General features: G+C 40.0%; 1 protein-coding gene across 4 annotated transcripts in view; it reads right to left on the bottom strand.

Annotated features, from left to right (window-relative positions):
• Nucleotides 1-20,553, bottom strand: part of LOC136843709 (uncharacterized) — a 323,506-nt gene that overhangs the window by 229,598 nt on the left and 73,355 nt on the right. For all 4 annotated transcript variants that reach the window (XM_067112299.1, XM_067112297.1, XM_067112300.1 and 1 more), the window contains exons 3-4: nucleotides 3,601-3,774; nucleotides 1,571-1,700 (exon numbers count right to left, since the gene is read on the bottom strand). In XM_067112299.1, coding sequence (XP_066968400.1) covers nucleotides 1,571-1,700; nucleotides 3,601-3,774 — 304 coding nt within the window. The remainder of the gene's footprint in view (nucleotides 1-1,570; nucleotides 1,701-3,600; nucleotides 3,775-20,553) is intronic.

The raw sequence follows: 20,553 nt of genomic DNA, 5'->3' as shown, positions 1-20,553 counted from the left end.
GGCTACCAAAAGTGTTTGTATAGTTAAGTGCTTTGAACATGCCATTTCTAAAGAGTGAAGCAACACTGCAAAAAAAAATTTCTAAACTACATTAATGTTCCAAAACAAAAGATTATTTTGGCATTTGGCATTCCAAGGGCCTCAAAAAAATAAAAAAACCTTATGTCTTTTCAATGTCCAGGTCATAAAACAATGTAGTTGAGCAGAAAATTAAATGCAAGAAAACATTCAATTAAATCCTCTAATAGCTGGGACCAACAGCTTCTGGAGTAACAGAAAGTGAAAGAAGTAAATTGTCTATACAGGTACCGAAACAGGAAATACTTTTAGTAACTTCACAAAAGTGAGTCGTCAACAGAAGGCAAACCATGTGCCAATAAGGCTGCTATAATGTTGTTTAGCTTATACTCAACTGAGGCACTTGTTAATAAAGGACAAGCTGAAAAAAGAACATTAGAGGTGGCTGAAGAAGGACCACCGACAACAGAAGCCTATGATAATACAGGTCAAACAAATAAGTTATGAGAAGAAAAGTGGAAGGAATGGAATGAGACCAACATGCAGGTACCAATGAAATACGTTCAACAGGAGTGAACAGTATCATCATGAGTACTGTAACAAATAGCAGAAGTATTCTTAACATTACCATTATTGTTAATTCTCTCTTTTAAATCAGAAGTCAATGCTAGGCTACCCTCACTACCAGTAGCTTGACAAAGGCAACATCAATCTTTTGATGAGTGCGCCAAATGCCTAACCAATCAAGACAGATGAAAGGCAGGTTCCCTGGCAGTGGATTTCCAATTGTCACAGGGTAGTCCCAAGCTTTCCTCTCAAAAGGGGAATAAAGAGGGATACAGAGCACACACTATGGGGAAATGTGGATTGGTTGCTCAAAACCAGAATTCGGTCACAACCTTTACAGCTTTTGTAAATAAGACTAATAACATGTTCCTGTATTAGAATGTGCTTTACTTGAACCGAGGGGGGGGCAGAAGGCAGAGCTGAGGTTGCAGTCTCAAGTATAGGCAGAGAAGGTGATGAGAGAGTAAGGGATGGAGGAGGGGAATTAGGAAACAAAGGAGCCGCTGATTAAGAAGAAGGGAAGTAAGAAGTCTATCCCCGCTCTGATCAATTGCTTCCTTAATTATTTGACTCTCCAGCCAGCATATATTGTATGCCTATCTAACACTATAAAATACAGTGCATATCTACTCCTATACAACACAACCTGTTAATGCAGAAAATATTCCTGCAAAACCTTATGTTTTGGTTTTTGTTGTCAGTAGAAGACATCCTGAGTGAACAAAAAGTCACAATACCAAGAAAAACAGCCAACAGCAAAACTAGTGAATGCACCAACTCCCATCCTGAATAATGGCAAGAAGAATTCTGACAAGAACTGCAACATTCAAAACACATCTGGTGGGGAATAGGTGATTACACAGTCAGAAGGGTCAGCCAATCAATCTTATTTTTATTCTGAATGCCAACCACACCTGCTGGCACAAAGGTACAACTACCTTTAAGAGTCTGCAAGATTTCTCCCAAATAATCTCTGCTCACACACCTTTTACATCTTGCTGGTTCACAGCTTGAATATGAAGATATAATGGCCGGTCACTTGGATTTTTACTGGGATTCTTCAATTCATCCTGGCTCATGTAACGACCACGTGTGGAAACAGCGGCACCAGACATCTGCAGATCAGCAAGAGATGAAATGAGTTAGAACAAACTGATTCTCCTCTTTCTTCAGTGGCTTTTAGGTCTTATTGTGACTCAGTATACTATACCAAGACTCCTGAAGCTATTCAAGTTTCAGTATGTCTATGTTATTACAAGGAAGGGGGCATTATCTCTTTTATTTTTCTATCCTTAATTTTGTCTGGTCTTGAGGCTCTTCCTTCCATAAAACAAAAATACAGTCGTCCCTCGCTATATCGTGGTCTCACTGCATCGCAGATTTTTTAATTTAATATATCTAAATTTGTATCTTGGATTTTTCACTATATTGCAGGATTTTGTGGTATCTATTTTTATTTTTGTGGTAAAATAAGCATTTTCTAACCTAAAATTTTTATTTTCATGACTAAATACATTTTTTAGGATAAAAAAGTGATTTACAAATTTTCAAATGTTAACATTAATGCAAACAGCAAAAAATATATGAAATGCTAATTTAAAATCCCACAAAATCACAAAACAGCTTACAACAGTTCAACCACTCTCTCTCTCTCTCTCTCTCTCTCAGTATGCATATCTTTTAATGAAAAAGCAGCAAAATTTCAGTAAAACTTTACTTCACTTACAGAATAAACTATACTGATCTATTATTATCATATGTATAAAAAAAACCCATTGTGACTGTTTTTACTGTAGGTACGTGTTGCCATACTTTTTCTTTCTCTGATTTACTGAACCATGCTTCATTACAAGTTTAGTAACTGACTCTATGATTATCACACTTATAACAGTACACAAGACAATATTTTATCACTGTTGATCTTTCACCCCTAACCACCGTAAAAGTGCCTGTACTTAAAATTCGAATTTCATACGTAAATAAATAAAGGTTACTGTATACTCTCTCAACCTTGTCAAGTCAAGACTTAGCCTCATTCCAAGCTACTGTGCTGACTCTCTCTCTCTCTCTCTCTCTCTCTCTCTCTCTCTCTCTCTCTCTCTCTCAACTAAAAACTTATCTTCCTAATTCTTTTGGTAGTACTGTAGTGAGCAGCTTCAGTCAGCTGATTCTCAGAATGTCAACATTACAAATGTAGGACATCAGGTTTTTTGTATGCATATTACGATAACAGATCAAAATAATAATAGGGTATACCAAATGGATTCTGTAAGTGGAATAAGAATAATGTGTGTACATTAATATTAGTACTTGAAAATTAGTAAATCACTGTAACGTACATACACGAGAATTTCTATCGCTGTTGATGCTCTGTTCTGTGAACTATTACATAGGTTTAAGAGGATAGAAAGTGTTTAAGTGCACAAGACGTGTTTATAACATTGTGGGAAAGGTGGTTAATAACAGTGTGGGAAAGGTTTATAAAAGTGTGGGGAGGGTTTATAAAGCCTTAATATATACGTATAAATAAAATAAATATAAGGTCGCTACTTTGCGGATTTTCTCCTACCGCGGGAGGTTCTAGAACCTAACCCCCGCAATAGACGAGGGATGACTGTATTTTCCAAAGTCCTAATGGTAGTTCTTAGCTAATTCAAGGGCCCTCAACTTGGTGACCACTGGTATCAGTCCAACAAACTACTGATTTTGTTATGAAAGGCCTCAAACACACTATCTCAATCTTGAAAACTACTGTATGTAACGTCAAAACTCAATGAAGTGACGGAAAGGATTAGGATGCATAACAACAGGGCTTTAAAATATTTCCTTATCTGTAAAACAAATGCATAAGAAATTCATCATTACAAATGCATAAGAAATTCATCATTACTGCAATCATTATTTTTGCTGGACACATTTATAGTCTCCAGTCTTGAGTAACAAACTTTACAATAATCTATTACTTTGGTGAAAATGTAACATCAAGATATTTTAGTTCTTCATACATTTACATACCTTACTGATTTCTTCTTGCGTAGACGATCTTGTGAGAAAGTTCCGTGCACTCATGGGGGCATCATTAATCACCACCTCCTCAATGAAGAGGTCACTTGATTTACTGCTTTTGTTCTTATTCTTGTGTAGCTCAGAAGGTTTGAGCTGTCCTGATGCCACCAACATTGCTGTCACCTGTTGCAGAAAACAAAGACAAAACTTTTATAATCAAATTTGATTTTAAAATACCTCTACTTTATGACAGCTATAAAGTCCTGCACCAGTGGGAGAACAACAGAGTATAAAAACCAAATTTTTACTTTGATTGTCTGGTTACACCATCCACTGACCCCTGCCTTTCAGGGTTAACCATGATTCGAGTAGCCAAATATTAAAGTCCAATATAAATTCCATCTGGAATAAGACATGATTTACCTTATTATTAGAATGCATCTGCTGGTACTTCTGCCAGTCAAGGACTAATCCATTAGGCAACAAAGATCTCGAAAAATTGACAGGGGTTCCTTGCAAAGGAAACCCTCTCAGTTTGATGGCAAAGGCCCTGTGCCTAGGTCTACAGAGCAACAACAGTAAAAGAATAAAAACCCTTGCCTAACCCAAACTAGGCACGTTCATACTCCCCAAACCTTGACACATTCTTAACTAGATAGGAAAACTAGAGTAGAGCTACCATAATTGTTCAGGATATGAGTTCCCCTGCTGAAACTAAGGGCAAAAGAGCTCTGCAATCTTCATATTGAATTTCTATATCCAGCAAATGGTGTGAGGCAAATACTGAGTTACATTGTTGCACCACATTTAAAACCTCTTCCATAAGGAGGCTTTAAAAGAAATTAACCTAGGTTGCCATGGCTCTCATGTTGTGGAACTTGAACTTCAATATGGGGTAAAAATGAAGGATTTAGACTGGCGTATACTTCCCTGACTAAGTTCTCAACCCTTTATTGCCCACACATACTTTCCTTGGCTCAAAAAAATTATTGCATTGGTTTTTAGGCTTATATGGACCAGACAAATGTTAAAAATCATTTACCTCACAATTTAAATCAGTTTTTACAATTACACAATCATGTGACGATTTTATCATGGTCACCAGGGAAGGGAAATTTGCCAATCAACGCATTACTAGATTTATTTCATATCTGGTACACTGTAAGTAGTAACATTCAATTTCTCACTAAGAGTGAATATTAGCTTGCGAAAGCTATGGTAAAAACATTTTATTTTAACATGACAATCAAATGAAAAATGTAATCTATTCAGAAACAAAAGTCATCCACTTTTGTACTGCAAGCAGAAAAAAAAATTAATTTTCAGATCCTCTCTTCATATCAGAGAGAGAGAGAGAGAGAGAGAGAGAGAGAGAGAGAGAGAGAGAGAGAGAGAGAGAGAGAGAGAGAGAGAGACTGATTGACTTTTAGGTATGAAATTGAAGGAAGCAGCTGTTTCTCTCATTCAGACACAAGTTACAATTACATTTGATGCACCTGATATTTGTGGGGCCCTTACATCCAGGTCACTTGCAGTACGAGTGAGGATTTTTTGTTTCTGGTAAGTAATCTATTTTGTCAACTCTCACATCCATCTGTGGTTTGATTTAACTCAACTTTTGTTGTCTTTTTTTTTAAGTGGATCATTCAATTTCTCATTTGAAGAAGGATGTCATCTTTTCAGCTTATATTTCCCTCTTCTAATGAGCGACTCAGATAAGATATCCTGAAGGTCAACAGGGAATGCCTTTTCTCCTGTGGAATACTTTGGCATTATGATCTCTTTGACATATCAACCATGTCTGATTGTTAGTCACATCGATCATGTGAAAAATTAATCATATAGTAATAGTTCTTTGATTGCTCTAGGATTCTCTACAATGATAAAAGCTAATCAGTTAGATCAACACCCTTATGCTTTTGTTATAGAATTTTACTATGTTTGGCCATGGAATCTCTAAAACTTTCTGATTGACTTAAAGCAAAGGTATAGAGGATCCTTATCTGATGTTCACTTCAGTTCTGGAAGTCTACATGGCCTAACTGCCTCACAGCACCAGATTCCTCTTTCAGCCAGATATTTTTGAAGTGAAATAGAGGTAAACCAATTATCAAAATAGAAAAAGTTATTATTATTGCTTTGCACTGTTTCAGCCTAGTGCAAAATGATATTTGAAGATACACTGAGGTCTGGAACACTTTGCATCCACAGGTTGAATGGGCACTGTAAAGGGAATGAAATCACCAATAAGACCCCCACTGTCTCCAAGGACAAATATCTTAAACGCCCACTTTCTGGGCTTCAAAGGCAAGTATTGTTTCATGGTATACCGTCCTTTGAAAGGCACCATCTGCTCATCAATGCAAATGTTTTGTTGCAATGGAAGCTCTTGAAACCTCTTTCTCAAGTGATCCACCATTGGTCTAAATGCGAAGGGCCTATGATTGTTTACCTCATTATTATGCCTGGCGTGCAGGTTTGATTTCAGAGTCTCCCCTCTATTTCTGTACATGACCATAGCAGTGTAGTCTCTGTACCTTTCAAACAAACCCCCAGACCAATGAAGACGTGTTTTAGGAGTTTAAATTGTGATGAAAAATGTAAACAATTCTATTAATTGTTCAAGTTCCTCCATAGAAAAATTTGGTGCTTTGTTTATATTTTCATCTGAAGCAAAGAGATTTGACTGACGGACTAAATCATCTAAGAATTCTGAAGTGACAAGCTTCTTGAAATACCACACAGGCTTTCCTGAATATACATCAGCAAAATTCCTCTCCCAGGGTTTCTAAAACACAAACAAACACTAAACTTTTTACCATAATTGATGAAATCTGTCTCAGATAATAACCCAAACTCGTCATCTCCAATGTCATGTCCTTCATCTGAAGATTCATCACTCAGTACAGTCCTGTTCAACTGCACTGCTCCTGTACTTTGTCTGCAAAGCAGTCAGCTTCTCACTCTTGCATAAAAGATGGCAGGATCAAAACTTCCAACAAAAACAGGGAAGCATGTGCATAAAAGCAAATAACTAAGCTAGATTAAAAAAAAAAGCTATAATCACTTCAGTCTGCCATTGCATATTCGTAAAGAAAATGTATGGCAAATCATGATTTACTACTATAAATCCTCATCCATGCTTGATTTCACAGAGTACATGTGAAGGGCATGTATTATGCACGAATACGATAAAGTAAACAACCATGTGACAGACATGTCAAAAATATCACCTATATACATTTGCTCACAAATCATATTTGGAAAGACTGCAGTAGAGATGGATTTTCTTTATCTACAAGTATTGTTTTATCAATGGAAAATTTATGAGACATAACTGATATTTCATCTATTCTTGCAAAATTTGGAAGTAAACAAAGAGCATCAGTCACATGTATTTGTCAACACTTTACTCAGCTTAGCATCTCTTTGTCAACCAATCAGCTTCCTGTTGCCTTTTTCTGATAGCAGGATACAAGCAAATTCGTCAAGTCTAACATAAAGAGGGGTGGATGTAATCTCCTCTATTGGGAGTTGATGGAAAATAAGGTAACAAAAGTCATCCTGTTGGGCCATAAAGGGTTAAGGAAGAAAGCCATAGCATTCTTAGCCACTGGGACACTGGCCTCCTGGGGCTACAAAACAGGTTCTTGATGCTACATCTGAGATCCATAGTCCTTTCCACAAAAAGCAAGCACACACTTACTGAACATGAGGAGTCTCCCATCTGGAACCAACTATAGCAAAATCCACCGCTCTTTGCAGCTAAGCCCCACCACTGCTTGCGTCACGACCATTCCTTGAAGCTGATTGGTTGGCAATGGTTTCGAAAACTTGCTTAATCTGTGATTCTTTTCATCTTCACTAATTTAGCAATGGTTGTTTTACCGAACTAAAATAAGTTCTGGTGCTGATTACAAAAAGGAAAGGTTAAATTATCCCCTGAAATAATTATTATTATTAAAATAGTTTAACCAGACAACTGAGCTGATTAACAGCTCTCATAGGGCTGGCCCAAAGGGTTAAAATGAAATGGAGTCCCAGGTCTAACCCATAAGCTAAGCACTGGGGCTAAATGATGAATGAATAATGAAACTTTAAAAATATGCAAACCGGCATAGGCTTCCACACTAGAACACATGTACACAAATACATTTACTCAAGTTTCCAGCTGCACAATAAAAACAAATAAAAATAAACCCAAAGTAAAATCCTAATACACACCTCCCTAAAAATGGGAAAAAAATAGGAAAATATGAATGAAGTCAGGAGTGTTCCACGATGCTGCAATGTTGTTTTTCATAACTGAGGTTCACCTGACCATGGAGGTGACACAGGAATGTCTGTGTTCGAATTGGTCCACTTGAATTACAGGACAAAGATAATTACCATCTGATATTGTCAATTGCGTTCACCATTCTAAATTTAAACACAAAGACTGTCTCAGAGCTATGCACACTGGTGTTTCATATTGATTTTAAGAAATTTTACTACATTTTACTAGTCATAAAATTGATTTCATTGCAATTATTTACACATTCAGTAGGATGACAAGCAGTGACTGCACTCTACAAAACAAGAATATGCCTATGTTTAACTTAAAGTTACAGTACGATAGGCTATACGAGTCATACTGGACATGATTTGCTGAGAATTTTCTTACGGACATTATCTCTTCGAAACAACAGGATCATAAAAAATGGCAGACCTATAATGTCCTATCTCTTTTTGTCGGTTTACACAGCTTATGACATTTGGATTACAGGCCTATCTTATATTCAACCATTTTATTGGAGTTCTTGTTGTGGTAATTCTTGTTTTTGTTACTGCTGTTATGGTACTTTTAGTGTTTTCGAAAAGTTGTCATGTGGTAACCTAACATTGCAGGATGAACATAGACCTATTCATAAAATAACATTGCAGAATGAACATAGACCTATTCATAAAATCACAATTTTAAAAAGTAAATTGTATTTGTCCTAATTATACAAACCTGAGGTCCTTTACATTAGGAACTACTTACAGCGAAGCTGGACACGGCCAGTAAACTCTTGAACAAGGTGGTTAGGCAGTAACTACCGTCAGGTAGGCGGGAATACCCGCCTGCCCGGATGTAAACATTCCAGTTTGCCTTTCAGCCCAGGTTTCAGATTGAGGGGTGGCATGAGGCGGGCATAAAAATTGTAAAAATACAATTTACTTTTAACAAATGTGATTTGTTCCCACACAATATGCAAACCATTGGTCCTTTACATTACGAAGACTCACTGGTTGGAGGGAGGAAACTGAGTGAGTCTCTTGAACTGACTGGAGTTCTGCACACCTGGGCTACTCCTCCTGGTTGAAAGAGCGAGGAGGAGGAGTACTGTGCCTCTTACATATTGATTGGAGTCTAGGAACTGCAAGATCAAATGTTAGACATCTGGACCTTTTCGAATGAGTGAGAAATCGTAACTCATACGAAATATGCTGGGAAGAATCTAGAGTCGGAGGCAGTAAGGCAAGACCTGAAACAGGGTTTTCCTTATTTCCACAGTCTCCTTCCTCCCCGTGCTAGAGGAAGGAGCGGGATTGCTTCTGATTCTAGAAAGAAAAACAGAATGTGTGCTCGATGCGTAGTCTTACCGCATCAGATGTCAGTTCCAGCAATTGTTGGTTTGAGTCCCATTCCCAGCTCTAAGGAAGAGAAGTAGGAGGACGAGGAAGGAGGAGGAGGAGGAGAGGCCAGTCACTCTCGGAATCCTTCTCACTTCCAGAAGCAACACCTTAGGCGAGATGCCACTTGTCCTCTTAATGGAGCCAGGTAAGAAAACACATGTTGAGCAGCCACCACAGGACCAAGGAAAAAAGGTTCCAAGGGCCTGTGGGCAAAGAGTGAAGGTAGAAGGCCAGAGTGTGGTCTTATGAGACCACATCTTACTTCAAGACTGACAGAATCTTCTGGAATGTGAGGGAAACGTATCATCCACGTATCTTCAGTAAAAAAGGTGCCGGAAAGATAAAGGACAGTTGTCCAGAAAGCTCTCTTCCAAAGCATTCATGAATATGTTTGTGAACTTGGGCCCAATTGCCGACCCCATCGCCATACCTTCCACCTGTTTGTACGCAACTCCATTAAAAATAAAGGCCATGTCCCGCACGGCCAACTCTAAAATTTGTTTAAAAAGCGACCTGCTAAAATTATTGAAAACATCACTGTCATCAATAAAAAGTTTATTCAAGATTATCTCTATATAGTTTCGTTCAAAGATACATTCGAGAACAGAGATTCCACGTCTAGACTTACCATATATAAACCAGGGTCTTGGATAAGAATTTCATTCTTGAAGGTGACTGCGTTCAAGAGAGCGTAGGAACTTTTAGTAAGCAGTTCTAGCATAGGTACCAAAAATTTAGCTGGTCGCGGGAGACGAACCCGCATCACCTTAGCCACAAGGAGGTCATGTTGCTGACAGGTATATGTATGTACGGGAGGTAACAGACTTTTATCCTTCTTCTAGTCAGGTCAGCAACATGACCTCCTTGTGGTTAAGGTGATGCGGGTTCCTCTCCTGCGACCGGCAATCATAGTCTCTTCAATTTCTTGCGTCTGGATGTTACGGCTTCGTAGTTACAAGCACATCCAAAAAAGCACGAAGAATTCGAGAAGTTAAGAGGGCATTGTGGCTATTAGAATTACATATGTGTCTGGTAAAAGTGACCAGTAGATTCTACACACACACACACATATATACATATATATATATATATATATATATATATATATATATATATATATATATATATATATATATATATATATATATATATATATATATATATATATATATATATATATATATATATATATATATATATTCACACACACACACACACACATATATATATATATATATATATATATATATATATATATATATATATATATATATATATATATATATATATATATATATATATATACTGTTAAGCCGCTCTGCATTATTTAGTAAAAAAAAAAAAAATATCATTCTAACAAAGACAGGAAGCTCAGCAGGCAGAGATAGGCTGGGTGTATTTCAAAAAAGTAACGTCTTTAGTTAGCATTAGGGGCCTAACACCATAGAGAGGGTCTTACCAAGTAACCTCTAGTAAAGGTGGTCTTAAGCTTCCTTTTGCTTTGCCCTATGCATTCCGCAATGTCTCTGTCAATTTTTCAGACTGCCTGGGGCGATGGACGAAGGCATAAACACAGCCCAATGCTACAATAGCTGACCTGCCCTGAGACCTGATCCGAGTCAGAGAGAGTACCATCATGACTGAGAACGCACGTCGTGCTTAGGCAAAATTGTCCTTTGTTCCCCCCTCCCCCCTTGTCTTTTCATTAGTGAACAACATTACTGTGTGTTTTCCCGAAACCGTATCGTCAGTTGCAGTGCGCAAGCAAACCACGTAATGGTAAGTTGGAAATTGCTGAGTATCTGCTGTTTGCTAATATTTCTTCCCCTATATTTCGACCTTTCTATTGTTTCCTCTTCGCCACCATCTACGATAATATGGTATAACCCATTTACTTTCATGAAGTCTAATGTAAGAATAATTAACATTGTCTAGTGATACTGTGTAAACTATTCCCGTGCAGAAAGTTAAGTAAGTAAATTTCAGGCAGCCTTGTGTCTCGATCCCATTGTTCAGAAGAGAATTAGCCCTCACCAATATGAGACTGCATGCTATATCTACCAGCATAGATCTCCGTTGTGTTATAACGTTACTTGAAGCAAGGGAAAACTGACTGTGTCCGACGTGGGCGCAAGTTCATGTAATTTCCTCCCTAACTGCACATTCTTTCTTTGTCGGGACCAATTGGGAAGTAAGGGGGCTTTGTTGTAATCCATATGTTGCAGAGTAACTCGTTATTCCCTGTATTGCTTTTTTTTTCCCCACTGATGACCTTATTTAATTAAGTAATTGTCTGTCTTTGAGGTTAACTTTTAACCTTAAAGGACAGGTTCACGTAACATTGGCGATCTAGCCTAGGATCTAATTACAGTAATACCTTGATCTTACACAATTCAAGTAGCGTGAATTCACACTCACACGAACTTTTCACTGGAACCTAACTAATTGGCATACATGATTTTTTCACAGACATGCGAAATTCTTGAGAAACCCTGCAGAAGTGGTATGTTTAATTTTTGAAGTAATTTATAAGTTTTCATGTTTTTATGTGTAAAATCTGTATGAAAAATGCATTTCATGCTTTCAAGGGTAAAATCTGTATGAAAAATGTATTATTTTTATTTCTGTACATGCATAAATATGATGTAAAGTTAATTTCAGCACATTCAGTTGGTGTACTTTTACAAGATGTGATACCCATGAGCAAAGTTACTGGACTTTTCAAAGATGATACCCCTGAAGAAAGTGCTTGTTTAATGCTTGAAGTAAATTTATAAGTTTTCATGCTTTTAACCGTAAAATTGATATGGAACATTTATATTTGTATTTCTGTACATAAATATGATACAAAGGCAGTTAAGTTACCGTATTATGTCCATTTGCAAAGTCTTTGTCACTAGGACCTTACATGACCTCGAGACGAGGTTGTTCAGTCGCGCTGGTTTGATAAAATGAATTCGTTAACGTACTAAAACATATCAGAGATACAACTAAGAGTTGTATTAGTGTTGTTCTGTGAAAATGACTTTGTTAACCTTAAAGAAAAGTGCTAGTGCATCTGTATTACTGTACAAAATACAGTAGTAAATTAACTACTGTATTATGAAACACCAAATCTCATCATCAAAGTGTATCTGGCTCGGGCGATGACGTAGGCTCCATAGAGGCACGCCATTGGCTAAAAGAATAAGAGGTAGCGAATCACAGAGCAGGCCAAAGTTCGCTGAATGTTGGAATGCTTCGGCAACAGTTAAAAAGCGTTTAGTACGGATCTCGTGTGGTTGTGAGAAATTTTGTGCTCAAGTATTTCTTGGTTTTTACTTAAATCATCAAGATGCCTAGACGTCCTGCCCCCTTCTAAAGCTCCTAGAAGTCTTCCTAAGAAGCAGAGGAAGGTGATGACAATAGAAGAAAAAGTTAAAGTGTTAGATATGTTGAAGTCTGGTCAGACTGCTTCAAGCATAGGGCGGCAGTTGGGGTTGAATGAGAGCTCTGTATGCTCTATAAAGAAGAAAGAGGTGGAAATTCGGAAAATGATCTCCAAGAGCTACCTCAATAAAGCCAAGCAGGTTTCGACCAAGAGAGACCCAAACATTGTGAAGATGGAATCTGCCCGTAAAAAAGACATCCCCTTGCAGGGCAACGTGATTTGGGAGAAAGCTTTGCAACTTTATAATAAGATTGTCGAAGAGGGTACAGAAGAACCACAGCCAGGAACATCAACATCACCAGACTGTGGAAGTTTTCAGGCCAGCAGGGGGTGGTCTGACAAGTTGCAAAGCATTTTAACACCAGGAGTGTGAAGTTGCATGGAGAGGCTGCATCTGTTGACACAGAAGCTGAAGAGAGCCATCCGGAAACCTTCAAAGGAATCATCCAGGAAATGGGATACAGGCCTGAACAGGTCTTCAACATGGATGAGACTGGGCTATTCTGGGAGCGAATGCCATCAAGAACATACCTGATGAAGGACAAGGCCAAAGCTCCTGGATTTAAGGAGCAAAAAGACTGAATCACACTCATTATGTGTAGGAATGCTGCTGACCACATGCTCAAACCAGGCCTGATTTATAAGTCTGCAAACACCAGGGCCCTCAAAAATAAAAATAAGAATACCCTGTCTGTCTACTGAATGCATAACCCCAAGGCCTGGATAACCAAAGTCTCAGCATCTGACTGGTTTCACCAGAGTGGATGCGTCATCGTCGTGGGACCTCTCCAGACGGCGGTGGAACGACGGCCGCCTGGATCAAACGTCCACAATACAACCCCAATGCAAAGACAGGGGAGGGGAGAAGAGGAGGAGTGGCTCCTCAATGCTCCGCAGGGTACCGCGCCCGGGGTGGCGCCGCGCAACTGGATCTTCAGTTTTTCTCTGAAGGGATATGGTAACCCGGCTACTATATCCCTACAATTAATCCTAGCCGGTGACATAGAATTAAACCCAGGCCCCTACACATGTCCCATCTGCAGCACACGAGTCACAGCTTCTCGCGCTGGGGGTGGATCAGTCCGCTGCAATTTGTGTGGTGGGTGGGTACACCTTCGGTGCACCACACTGAGAACACTAAAAGACTACAATGTACATTGGAAGTGCATCATATGCCGTAACACACACACACAAACAAACAATAACAATACACAACAAGCACTTCCTATCCAACAAAACACCAACCAACCAACACGACACAGATCACCAACTCCCACATCTACCACACTTTCCTCCAATCCCAGAACACCATCACCCATTCCTACAAATCAAACATCCCCACAAACCCCAACACCACATAGCACACACTCACCTAACGCCCACAGAAATGCACCACTAAATACACACATTCACACACTTAGACATAATCGCCGCAACATAAACATCTTACAATTAAACATTAACGGCATTCGCAACAAACACATTGAACTAAAACATTTCATGCACAAACAAAAGATCCACATAGCCATCATTCAAGAAACAAAACTGAAACACACACATAAAACACCCAACATACCAAATTACACAGCCATCAGACAAGACAGACAACATGGTGATGGCGGAGGCCTCATCACATACATACACCATAACATATCCTACATTGAAAAAACGCAGCACATCAGAACACTAACACAAGTAGACAGACATACAGAACTACAAGCATTTAATATCAAAATAGGGCACAATAAACAAATCACAATCATCAACACATACATCCCTCCAAAATATTCACCGGGTTTACCAGCAAACTTCACAATTAGACTGCAGGCGTTGAATACCCTCCCAGATATACTTCTGGGAGGAGATTTCAATGCCAAACACACAGACTGGTATGCCCACCAAGACATCACACAAAGAGGCACAGACATCTCAACACAATTAGACCAGCTATACATACTAAACAACACAGATATGCACACACACATACCACACCAAGCCAACTTTAGTCTCACTTCCCCAGACATAACATTTTGCTCACCCAACATAGCACCATCAATCACATGGAAAACACAAACAGCCCTATCATCAGACCACCTTCCTATTTTAATAACACTCTGAACCACACATGACACTTTCTCACATACAAGACACACCATCCCTAACTACAAGCGCGCTGCCTGGGATGAGTACTTGGAAACCACTGAGGCTCATTTCCAGGAGTTAAACCACACACACATAACATCATCACAGACACTAAACAATACAGCAATACAATTCAACGACATAATAAACAATGCAGACAAAAGAAACGTTCCTAAAGGCAACAGAAAACACTACAACCCAAACTTCACGCCTGACATAAACAGAATCATAACAGAACGAAACAATTTAAGAAATACACCAACCCCACACACACAAATCACAACAAATCGCATACATGATTTAAACACAGAAATAAACACCAAATTAACTCAAAAACAGACAGAGAACTGGCAAACTTTTTCAAGGTACACTAGACTACAGAACCAACCCATCCAAACTACACAAAACTATCAACAGTCTCATCAATTCAAATAGTGGGAACACTCAAAGTCACGCCTCAATCACCACATCTGACAAGATCCCTTCACGCAAACAACAAGCCAACATCTTAATAAACCACTACGCAAAAATCAGCCACCTACGCAAATACAAAGAAGACAGACACATCTACAGACGGAAACAACAGTTCCCATTAGATTACACAGTAATACTAGCCACAACAGACGACACTGCTAGAATCATTAAACAACTTAAAAACTCTGCAGCCATGGGCATTGATAACATTTCAAACATTCATTTAAAACATCTAGGTCCCCATGGCACACAAACACTGACAAACATAGCCAATTATTCATACGCACACTGCATTATACCACACATTTGGAAACTGGGGAAAATAATAGCACTTCTAAAACCAAACAAAACACCTACACAAGCAGCTTCATACAGACCTAAAACTTTACTCTGCACACCATCAAAAGTAGTAGAACGCCTTATCTTACGCAAAACCACACCACACATACCACTGTCACCCACTCAACATGGCTACAGACCACACCACTCCACAACAACACTACTCACCAACCTTACACAAAAAATACAAGATGGCATTAACTCCAGACGCCCACCACAAAGAACACTGCTAATCACAATAGACATAAGTAAAGCCTTTGACGCCATCTCTAGACCACTTCTCATCAACAAAGTTTACAACACCACACTACACAACAACACCAAATGCTGGCTCGCCAATTACTTAACAGACAGACAAGCATTTGTACACTACAATGGCGAGTCATCCAAAATCAGAAACTTCCCGAATGGCGTCCCACAAGGCTCCGTCCTAAGCCCAACACTTTTTAACCTATTCATGCATGACATACCAACACCACCTAACAACATATACATCTCCTCATATGCAGACGATCTAACAATCATATCAATACATGCAGACAAAAACGTATGCTCCACACAAGTACAGACTTACATACCACAACTTGAAAACTGGCTCACACAAAACAGATTACAGGTAGCACCAACAAAATCCACAAGTACACTACTCACTAGTCACAACAAAGAACATCAGTACAGACCCACAGCAACGCTGAACAACACCACAATTCCACACACACACGAAACAAAAATCCTAGGAGTCACATACAACACTTCAATGTCATTTGCTCCACATGTCGGTAACATCATCAAGAAACGCAGACCTAGACTAAATGCACTAAGATCACTAACAGGCACAACATTTGGACAACAAAAAGAAACGCTCATCACAGTATACAAACAATACATCCGCTCCATAATAAACTACGCCAGCCCAGCCTGGCACCCTGCCATATCCAACACACAACTAAACAAACTACAAATAATACAAAACACAGCTCTTAGAATCATCCTTGGCAGTACACAATCCACACCAATAGAACACTTACACGCTGAAACCAAGATTCTCACCATTAGGCAACACTTAGACATGAGAGGCACACAATTCTTGGCATCGGTCATAAACAACACAAACAGCCCATGCTATTACCTTCACAACCACCCTCCAACACACAGGCAAATAGCAAATACACCACACAGACACTATACAAATATCTTGAATTCTATACCACCACCCACAAACATCACACAAAACAAAAAGCACATCCATACTCATCTCACCAGACAAGCACTTAATAACCTTCCCAACAACAAAATACTCGGCACCCCCCCACCCAACATAAGCAGCACAGAAACACAGCTCTCAAGATTGGAGAGAGTACACCTGACTCGACTTCGCTGTGGTCATCACCAATCACTAAACACCTACAAACACCGCATAGACAACACCCAAACAGACATATGTCCACTCTGCCAAGTTAGTCCCCACACAATTACACATCTCTTAGTAGATTGCCCTAACTTGGCAGCCCTTAGACAACAACACAACATCCACACTACCACACAGTTATGGTCGGATCCAGTAAGCGTGGTGTCCTTCTTGCGCGGTGCAGGCTTCCTGGCATAACAGAGTCTGGGGAACCACAACAACAACAACAACCAGTGTTTCATCCCTGGAGTGAGGACTTATCTTTCTGGCCTAGGCCTTGAATTTAAGGTGTTGCTGATCATGGACAATGCTGGAGGGCACCCCACAGATCTGTGACATGATGGTGTGCAGATCGAATTCCTCCCTGCCAACACCACCTCTTATACAACCTATGGACCATGGCGTGATCCATGCATTTAAGGCCCTCTACACACACAACGCTCTGCAAGACCTGGTTAATACAATAGATACGATGGATGAATTCACCCTGAAAGAACATTGGAAAACATTCACCATAGCATCGTGCCTTTCAATAATTCAGTCTGCTCTCCAGGATATGAGAATGGAAACACTCAATGCATGCTTGAAAAAACTGTAGCGCCAGATGCAGTCTATAACTACAAGGGCTTCTCACTGGAGGAGATTCACAATGGGGCTGTCAACAAGGCTCTGAAACTGGCAAAATTGCTTGGGGGTGAAGGATTTACTGATTGCACCGAAGAAGTCAACACTCTCATCGATGCCCACTCTGATCCCCTGACGGATGATGATTTACTTGAGCTGACTAAGTCAGCAAGTGAAGAGGAAGAAGAATCAGCTCAAGAACAAGAGGATGATGAGGGTCTTTCAACTGATCGTCTTGAGATAATCCTGAGGGCACAACAGCAGGTGCTATCCTATATAAAAGAGTGGGATCTGCAGTTTGAACGTGCTCTGAAAACGAAAAATGCCATAGATTCAGCCATGGAGACATGCAGAACCCTCTACCACACTATGAAAAAACAGCAGCCGCAGAGCAAAGTAACTGGGTTCTTCAATCCAAAACCCAAACCTTCGCAAGAACCCCCACCCAAAGAAGCCCCAGCAGAAGTACCTGTAGTCCTGGCATATCGTCATTCATCGGACTGCACAGCTTATTCATCATCATCTTCAAATCAACATTCATCACCGGTGAGTACCCATACTTACTGTTTTTTTTTATTACAGTCCAATATTTTTAATGCGTAAGTATATGTATTTCTCTCTCTCTCTCTCTCATTTGTAGCTAGCGCTCAAACATATTTTTACAACTTATTATTTCTCTCTATACATCATTACCTGTACAGTATATTTTAAATTGATTGAATTTTACCTGTACTACCTTTTACGAACATTATGTACATTTTCGTTACTTTCTTGAATTGTACCTTTGTTATGACTGTGACATAAGAAGTTTACATAGTGACGCAAAGAAAACATCTTTTACTATAAGAGAAAAAGAAAACAGCATCCCATGAATTAGGGGGTAACATTAGTATATGTACACACCTACTGTAATGTGCTATTATGAAACTGCGCAGTACTCAATTTTTACGTCAACCATTTATTTCTTTTTTAAGCTAAATTATAAATGAAATTACACTAACTTTAGTTTCATTTAAAAGTTAGCTTAATACTTTGGGAGCATGATTAGGGTCATATGTAGTACTTAAACTCTAGAAATAAACATTTATTAGCATTTTTATTAGAATTTTTTAAGACCATGCCAAACTTACGTGAAAATTCACCTTGCGCGAGGGGCTCTGGAACCTAACCTCATGTAAGTTCGGGGCATGACTGTATAGGAACTGCGAGATCAATTGTCAGAATTCTGAACCTTTTCGAGTGAGTGAGAAATCATAACTCACATGAGGATATGCTAGGAAGAATCTAAAGAGTTGGAGGTAGTAAGGCAAAATCCAGAAAAGGGTTTGTATTATTGCCTAGGTCTCCTTCCTCCCCTTGCTAGAGGAAGGAGTGGGATTGCTTCTATGATTCTACGAAGGAAAAATAGAACAGGTGCTCGAAGTGTGAGCTTACTGCATCAGACGCCAGTTCCAGCAAGCATCGGTTCGAGTCCCATTCTCTGCCCGAAGGAAGATAAACAAGGAGACGAGGAAGGAGAAGGAGGAGAGGCCAGTCACTCTTGTAATCCCTCTCACTTCCAGAACCGTACACCTTAGGCGAGATGCTACCTGTCCTCTTACAAGAGCCTGGTAAGAAAACACAACTCGTTGAGCAGCCACTACAGGTCCAAGGAAAGGGGGTTCCAAGGACTCGTGGGGAAAACCCCAAAGGTAGAAAGACATAAATGCAGTCTGATGAGACCACATCTCTGCTTTCGGACTGACAAAAACTTCCAGAATGTGAGGGATGGACGAAGCCACTGACTTAGTGAGCTCTATGGTGGAGTGTACAGGTGTCGTCAACATCAGCTGCAGAGTACGCCCTTCCGATCGTCTCACGAGGCCAAAAAGAAAGATGTATCCTTGGACACTTCTTTCTTGGGCAAGTTAGTACTAGTGCAAAGTTGTTGGCAACCGTTACGAGATGTTGAGACTTCTTCGGAAAGTACCGTAACAGGCCGACCGCAGGCGATCATCAGAGGTGATGACGGCAGCATGGAGGAAGGAGAGCACTAATGCCATGACAAAGCGCTAAGCTGAAGAGAGTGAAAGTTCACTAGAGCTGAGTCTCTTGAAGGAAGGAGAACCTTGACAGCATTTGGTTCGCTGAACCGGCGAGCTAAGCCGAGCCGATCATATAAAGGCAATCAGGGGCTGGGTGAGCAAGCTGAGCCAGTCTCGAAACATGATCGGGGCTGGGTGAGCGGGTCAAGCCGATCTCAACCGATCACTTAAACGCAATCAGGGGCTGGGCAAGCAAGCAGGGCTGAGCCGAGCCGAGCCGAGCCAGGAAAGCTCGGTCATGAACTAGCGCTATCTTCAAGACATACTTTAATCTCTTCCGAGGCCAAAGTCCCTCGAAAAGGTTTAAAGGGAATTCTTGTCTGCTAACCCAAGTGCTCAAACCCAAGGGTCTGAGACAAGAGTTTTGGAACTGACCGAGCACTCGAAGCGAAGCAGGCAGGAAGTGTCAAAACATCTGAATGTTTCGATACCTTCTCTCGTCCTGTGCCTAAACCAGACAGGAGGGTGAACTCCCTAGTACTGGTTTGGGGAGCACCCGAGATTCCGCAGAATCCTGGACACTTGATGACTCGCTAGTCAAGCGCTCGTGGTCCCAAGGAATCCAAGCGCTCCGAGATTCCAAGGAGTCCAAGCGCTCGGCGAGACTCCCAAACCTCTTAAGAACAATCATCGAGAGTCAGTGCTCCTCTCGGCTTCCTAAGAAAACTGAGGAGGGACAGGCACAGAATCAGCCTTAGACGCAGACTTCTAAGAACTGGAATCAAGAGCGTGGCCTCGAAAGGTTCCGCACTCGAGGCCCCCACGACACGAGATACCAACGGGGAATGTAAATTGGTTCCCGA

The sequence above is a fragment of the Macrobrachium rosenbergii genome, chromosome 12 (genome assembly GCF_040412425.1).
Source record: "Macrobrachium rosenbergii isolate ZJJX-2024 chromosome 12, ASM4041242v1, whole genome shotgun sequence".
NCBI classification, from domain to species: domain Eukaryota; kingdom Metazoa; phylum Arthropoda; class Malacostraca; order Decapoda; family Palaemonidae; genus Macrobrachium; species Macrobrachium rosenbergii.
This window is presented reverse-complemented; position numbering and strand designations above follow the sequence as displayed.